Raw genomic sequence first — 7,501 nt, 5'->3', positions numbered from 1 at the left:
CGCCGCTTCCCCGCCTCCCAGGATAATCCCCACCCCTAGAAGCCCCGCAAGCCCCGCCCTCACAAGCCCCACCCCCCAGCTCTTTTACTATGGAGAACAACTGAGTCCGCAGCGCGCAGAGCGGCAACTCGGGACCCAACTGGTGGCTTTGCAGGTGCTTGGGTGGGGCCCCGAGGGCAGGAGCGCTGGTGTGGGCGGGGCTTTGATGACCTGAGGGCGGGGCCTTGGGGCTGAGGTCGGGCGGAGGGGGGCATGAACCTCTTGGCCGGGCGTTGGGGCGGGGTCTGGCGCGGCGAGCTCGGGGGGTGCCGGACTCCTGACCTTCCCTGGATCCTCCGGAAGAAACAACTGGAGCTGGTGGAGGCCAAGCACGCCAGGCAGGCGGAGGCCCTGCGGCAGGTGCGGGCGGAGCCGGGTACTCAGTGGGAGGGTCGGCTTGGGGTGTGGGTGGGGCCTGGGCAGGCGCCGGACGGTGGAGAGGGCTGACTTCCCCGAGTCTAATCAGGGCTCCCCTCATGCCAGAGCGCACAGCGGATGGAAGAGGCCTGGGCCAGCTTCCAGGAGCAGAGCGGAGTCTTGCAGGTGCCGCCACCCTCCACTCGGAGAGCCGCTCACCTCCGACCCCACTGCGGCCTCCTCCCCCGGAGCTGCCGGGGCCTGCCTCACCAAGGTCTTCCCAGGTGTGAGGACTCACTCCCAACCCTTCCAGGAGCTGCAGGGGAAGGTGATGGAGGCGGCGACTGCGCTGGACGCCTCGCAGGGCGGCCCGGAGCCGTAAGGGGTTAGGAATGTCGGGTGTGGGGAGGTGACTGTGGGCCCGGACAGAGGGCACATCGCCATGCCGGTCTCCACAGGTGCGAGTCGCAGCCTGGCCGGGGGCAGGGATGCGCGGGCTCGCTCATGGAGGAAGTGGCCAAAGCGGACTGTGTGAGTGCGGGCCTGGGCTGGGACGGGCTGGAGCCGGGACCTGCCCCCGGGGCCACCCACACACACATGACCACCCCATAAGGGATTTTCCCCCCTCCCCCAGGGACCCGCCCCTTGATACCAACCTCGCTGGGCGGCCACGCCTGCCACGGGACGGCCCACCCAAGCACCACTTCCGCATAGGGGACCCGCCCCGTAGTGCCACGCCCCCCACGGAGCGACGCGCACCCACGGGCTCCGCTCCCCCAGGGGGTTCCCCCCACCGCTCCCCGGCGCGGAGCTGTACGTCGCTCCCTCTTCCCCGCAGAAGCGGCTGTTCGGCGGCGCGGGTGCGGCGGGCATCAGGTGAGCCGGCGGCGGGCGCGGCGCTGGAGTCTGGGGTCCGGGGTGCGCCCGGCGCCCCGCCACCACCCGTCTGCCGGTGCGTCGTGGTCCGCAGGCTGTGGGCGCTGGGCGCGCTGCAGACGCTGCTGCTGCTCCTGCTGGGCGTCGTGGCGCTGCCGCTGCTCTACCTGGCGCTGGTGAACCCCTCGGCCCTCCGCCGCGGGCTCATGCGCCCCGGCTCGGACGCCGCCATCCGTCGCCTGCGCTACACGCTGGCCCCGCTGCTGGAGCTGCGCGCGCGCGGGCTACTGCCCGCCTAGTGCATCACGCCGGCTGCGGCCGCCAGCACCCGTGTCTCCCGCGTGGTTTCTGGGCGTCAGGCGGAGGGGTGGGGTGGCGGGGGTGACTGGGGAGGAGAGGGGAGAGGGGAAGGGGGACTGGCGAGGGGTGGCGGCGAGAGACGGCGAGACGCGGGGGTGGCGGCGAGAGAATGGGAGACACCGGGGCGGGGGCGTCATGTGTCCTCGGGCCCATCGGACGCCGGGCTCCTCCGGGTGGACCTTGGTCCCGAGAGGCTGCCGGGCCCTCGGTTCCTCCAGCCCCGCCGCCCACTCGGGAGGGGTAGGAATTGTTACTAAACCCGCTCTCCCCTCCGGCGAGCAGAGCCCCGGGGCACCGGCTGGCGGGTCCCCGCGGAGGTCCGTGTCCCGCGTCCGCGTGGTGGTTACACAGTCCCCGCGGCGCCTCTCCTCCCCTTGGTCCGCGGCGCTCTCCCGCGTCCGGGCTGTGCGGACCGTGCGCGCTCACCACTGCGGTCTTCGCGGGCATCGTCTCTTCATTTATGTAAATGTTCTGCTTAATGGAGATGGACCTCGCGTTTCACTTAGTCTCTGATGCAGACGCTGCTCGATTTTTATTATTTACTTTTTTTTTTTTGGTAGTGAAATTGTATCTCCTGTGCACACATACGTGCGTTTTTGTTTTGTTTTTGCGGTACGCGGGCCTCTCACTGTTGTGGCCTCTCCCGTTGCGGAGCACAGGCTCCGGACGCGCAGGCTCAGCGGCCATGGCTCACGGGCCCAGCCGCTCCGCGGCATGTGGGATCTTCCCGGACCGGGCACGAACCCGTGTCCCCTGCATCGGCAGGCGGACTTTCAACCACTGTGCCACCAGGGAAGCCCTGGGCACATTTTTTATATTTAAGGGCCAGGTGCATTTCTTTTCCTGCAAACAATTCATATTATTTTTTCATGTTAAAACTATAGGATTGTAGGGTTTCCTTCTCCCTCAGTTTTTTCAACGCTCTTTTTTAGGATGCATTTTACCTTCGAGATCTGTTGTGAATATTTCCCCAGTTTGTCTTTCGCTTTGTTTGGGGTGCTCTTTTGCTATGTGTTGTTTTGGTAACAATTTGCTTTCCTGTACTGATCCTGGATTTTCTGGGTTATGAAGGAAACTGTTCCCGTCTTCTTCCAACACTTGCATGCTTCCTTAGTTTATATTCAGCCTGTTGTCTGCCTCTGGAGGTAGGGACTTAGTATGGTTTAGGATGTGAGGACCTTTTGCATTTGCTTGATTGGGATTACACTGAAGTTAGGATAAGTTTGCAGAGAAATGTCTTCCAAACCTCGGGCGACATCTCTCTCCATTTTTAATTTTTCTCAGCATTTTGTGGTTTTTTTAGTGTAAAGGTCTTTCATGTCTTTCCATTTATTCTGAGGGATTTTATGTTTGGGGTGCTATTATACATGGTATAGGATTTTTTTGTTTTAATTTCCAACTGTTTATTGCTGGCATATAGAAATACAATGACTTTTGTGTATGGACCTTGTAAACTGTGGTATTGCTGAACTACTCCCTTGTTAGTGCTTTGAAACTCTTCCGTAGCTTCCTCAGGATTTTATAAACAATCTTATTGTCTGTGAGGCAGGACTGTTTCTCTTCTTCCTTCCAAACTGTCTACCGCTGGCCACACACTCGGTACAAAGCTGATTAGAAGTGGTGAGAAGGAGTGCCCTGATCTTGCTCTGGATCTTGTATTTCATCATGACTATGTTAACCATGTTTTTCTTAGAGATCTTTATCAGATTGAGGAACTGTTCTCCTATTTCTAGTTTGCTGATTTTTTTTTTTTGGCCATGCAGCACAGCTTGAGGAATCTTAGTTCCCCGACCAGGGATCGAACCCATGGCACAACAGTGAAAGCACCGAGTCCTAACCACTGGATGGTCAGGGAATTCCCAAGTTTGCTGATTTTTTATTACGAATGGGTGTTGAATATTGTGCAGTGCTTTTTCTGCACCTGTTGATCATATGGTTTTCCTTCTTTAGTCTGTTAATGTGAATGACCCTGATTGCATCTTAAGCCAACCTTGCCTTCCTGGGATAAGGCCCACTTGGTCATGATGGTCCTTTTTTACACATTGTGTTCAATTTGCTAATATTTAGTTAAAGATTTTTGTGCCTGTGTTCATGAGAGGGATGTTGCCCTGTCTTCTAATTTTCTTGGAAGGTCCTTGTCTTTTTTTTTTTTTTTTAATTAGTTAATCTATTTGGCTGCATTGGGTCTTAGTTGCGGTACACAGGATCTTTCATTATGTAGTGTGGGCTCCTCACTGCAGCATTTGGGCTCTAGAGCGCGTGGGCTTAGTTGCCCTGCGGCATGTGGGATCTTAGTTCCCCCACCAGGGATTGAACCCATGTCCCCTGCATTGGAAGGCGGATTCTCAACCACTGGACCACCAGGGAAGTCCCAGAAGGTCCTTTTTAATATCAGGGCTGTGTTGCCCTCATAAAAAAATGAATAGGGAAGTGTTTGTTCCTCTCTTTTCTGAAGGATAGTGTGTAACACTGGCATTATTGCTTCCTTACATATTGAGACCCATCTTGGCTTTATGATGAAAAAAATTACACCTCAATAATTTTAACACAGAAAAACGTATGAGTCATCAGTGTATGTAGCTCAGTGAATTTCCATAGAATAAGAAACAATGTTACCAGCATCTGATTCTCCCCCTGCCTTCCTAGTGGCTCCCTCCTTCAAAACTAACTTGTGTCCTGACTTCTAACACCATCAAATAATGGTGCCTGTTCTGGAACCTCAGGTGGAGTCATTCAGCAAGTACCTTTTGCTCAGCAGCATCCACACTGCCTGCTGCAGTTGTTCATTTATTTCCATTATTGCCCTGTATTCTTCTGCATGAATAACCACAATGATTTCTCTCTTGTCCAAGAACATTTTGGTCATTTACAGGTTTTGTTTGTTAGGAGTAGCGACCTCAGGACACTATTTCCTGCCCAGATTTCGTAAGTCTGTCGGGTATGTGTGTAGGCGGGGAACTGCTGGCTTGAGCTGCTCAGCCTTGCTGGATGCTTCACACCCAGCAGCAGCAACTGAGTTCCAGGTGCTCCACATGCCCCAATGCTTGACATTATGTATCATTTTATGTTTCAGACAGGCAGGGGGGTGAGTGGGTATCACATTGTGGTTTTAATTTGCAATGATGACTAATGAAGTTGAACACCTCTTACTATGTTTATTGGCTGTTTGGACAATGTCTTTTGTGAAATGCCTGTTCAGGTTTTTTGCCCATTTTTCTATTCAATTGTGTCTTACTGATTTTTTAGTAGTTCTTTATATATTCTGGCTGTAAGTCCTTTGAACAGATACAGGTAATTGCAAATATCTTCCCAGGTTTGTGGCATGTATTTTCATAGAGTCCAATTTAATTTTTTCCCCTTTATAATTAGTGTTTTGGTTCTGCTTAAGAAATCTGTGTGTTCTGAGGTCATCAAGACACGCTTCTGTATTTTCTTCTAAAAGCCTTTAAAGTTTACCTTTAACATACATCTTTCCAGTCCACCTGGAATTAATTTCTATGTCTGATGTGAGGTAGGCAGTCGAGGTTGAGTTATTTTCTATACTGCTATCCAGTTAATGCACCATTATTGCAAAGACCATCTTTCCCTGACTGCTCTGCAGTGTCTGCATGTATGTGGGTATACGTCCCTGGACTTCATCTCTTCCACTGTTCACTTGTCTTTCCTTGAACCAGGAAGCCACAGTGTCTTAACTTCCATGGCTTAAGTATAATTCTTTTTTTTTTTTTTTTTTTTTTGCGGTATGCGGGCCTCTCACTGTTGTGGCCTCTCCCGTTGCAGAGCACAGGCTCCAGACATGCAGGCTCAGCGGCCATGGCTCACGGGCCCAGCCGCTCTGCGGCATGTGGGATCTTCCCAGACCGGGGCACAAACTCGTGTCCCCTGCATCGGCAGGCGGACTCTCAACCACTGTGCCACCAGGGAAGCCCAAGGATAATTCTTGATATCTAGCTGGTGGGTCTTCAAGATCCAAATCGCTATATTTTGACCTTTGCATTCCCATATAGATTTTAGACTTGCCAATTTCCACTACAGAACTTTCTGGGATTTCGATTGGCATTTGCAGTGAAACTACAGATCAATTTGGGGAGAAACAAACATCTGTATAATATTGGGTTTTCCAACCCATGAATATTTGTTTAGATCTTCTTTCTTTCAACATTTGTAGTTTTCAGTGTTTCTTATGAGTAGGTCATTAGATTTTTTTCTTGGTATTTGTTTAGGGTGCAATTGTAAATGGTACTATTTTCATTTTTGTTGTTGTAAGATATATGTACACACATACACACACACACATAATTGACTTTTGTATATTAACCTGTATTCTGAACCTTGACTATAGAATATATTCAGATTATTTTGGATTTTTATGTACACAAAGGCCATCTCTGAGTTTTATTTCTCCTTTCCAGATTCTTACACTGTTTCCTTTTGTGGCCTGACTAGACTGGTGAGGGCCCCCAGTGCCAAGAGCTGAACAGAGGTGGTGAAACACAGTATTGTCTAAGGGGACAGCTGTCAGTATATCACCTTTAAGCATTTCAGAGTTTTTCGCAGACACATCAAGAGAGTGATGTTTTGGGTACACCCCGTCCTGACTGTGGACCAAGCTTCCCCAGAAACTCCTCGAAGGTATCAGGCTCTTGGGTTGGTCTTTTGTCTCCTGCGTCATCGAAAGAGGAACTTGACTGTTTTAAGATTTTAAATTTCATTTTGTTTTCTGTCTCTAAAGAAATCTATTTGCTTGTCAGCTTGTGGATTTAGATTTTTCTACCCAGTACTGTAAATAGCATTTCTAACTTTTCAAGATGTATAATTTGCCATATTGCCGGAGTCTTGGACGTGCCATTCAATTGACTTTCATTTTAAAGCCAGTTTGACAGGCTTTTCTTTCCAAGTATTGTGGTTTCAAATCAGTTCTACTGTGTTTGCGTGTGTTTCTACATTTTATAGTGTGTTTGTCCTGCACCTCCTATGCTCCCCCCTCTTCCTGGTCTTCTGTTTGATCTTTCTGGAAGTCACACCCGATATTCTGGTTTCCTTTCTACTTGAACAGGCTCACCTCTACCCACCTCCCCAAACCCGACCTTAAAGCATTTAACTTGGATCATCCCCTTGGCTCTTATGTGTATTTTGTCTGGTGTTTCAGTTCCACTCTTTCAATTTCTAAGTATTTAGGGTTCTTCCAGATATCTTATTGATTCCTAACAATTCCGTGGGATCAGCCTAACGTGGTGAACAGGTACGGATGGGGTGCTGCTGCTGATGGACTGCATTTCAATTAATTTTTGCTGTGTTGGGTCTTTGTTTCTGTGCGAGGGCTTTCTTTAGTTGTGGCAAGTGGAGGCTACTCTTCATTGCAGTGCGCGGGCCTCTCACTATTGCGGCCTCTCTTGTTGTGTAGCACAGGCTCCAGACGCGCAGGCTCAGTAGTTGTGGCTCACGGGCCTAGTTGCTCCGCGGCATGTGGGATCCTCCCAGACCAGGGCTCGAACCCGTGTCCCCTGCATTAGCAGGCAGATTCTCAACCACTGCGCCACCAGGGAAGCCCCGGACTGCATTTCATAATCGCCATCAGGGCTACATGTGTGACGGCATCCTGTGTTCTATCACTTGTACAGAGAAGGATGTTGAAATCTCCAACTCTACTAGTTTATTTCTCCCCTGAATTCTGTCAAATTTTGCTTCGGAAACACACGTACACACAATGATGATGAATCTATTTCCTCTACTTCTGCATCAGGTCCATGACTATAAAGTGCACTGCTTGTCATCAGCATATAATTGGGTCTCATGTTTATCCATGTTTATAATTCCTGCCTCCTGACTGGAGTGCTCAGTTGTCCGTACTTAACAGAATTAATGATGC

General features: G+C 50.9%; 1 protein-coding gene across 1 annotated transcript in view; it reads left to right on the top strand.

The window, feature by feature from the left end:
- The window catches only part of TMEM191C (transmembrane protein 191C), a 2,069-nt gene extending 443 nt beyond the window's left edge, over positions 1-1,626 (top strand). Inside the window, exons 3-9 of the mRNA XM_024763952.1 lie at positions 42-154; positions 343-399; positions 523-582; positions 710-774; positions 855-927; positions 1,235-1,272; positions 1,367-1,626. Coding sequence (XP_024619720.1) covers positions 42-154; positions 343-399; positions 523-582; positions 710-774; positions 855-927; positions 1,235-1,272; positions 1,367-1,571 — 611 coding nt within the window. The 3' untranslated portion in view covers positions 1,572-1,626. The remainder of the gene's footprint in view (positions 1-41; positions 155-342; positions 400-522; positions 583-709; positions 775-854; positions 928-1,234; positions 1,273-1,366) is intronic.
- Positions 1,627-7,501: the final 5,875 nt, after the last annotated feature.

The sequence above is a fragment of the Neophocaena asiaeorientalis genome, unplaced genomic scaffold, assembly GCF_003031525.2.
Source record: "Neophocaena asiaeorientalis asiaeorientalis breed wild unplaced genomic scaffold, Neophocaena_asiaeorientalis_V1.1 scaffold110, whole genome shotgun sequence".
Lineage (NCBI taxonomy): Eukaryota > Metazoa > Chordata > Mammalia > Artiodactyla > Phocoenidae > Neophocaena > Neophocaena asiaeorientalis.
The sequence above is the reverse complement of the archived record's forward strand: the minus strand, read 5'-3'. Positions and strand labels throughout refer to the sequence as shown.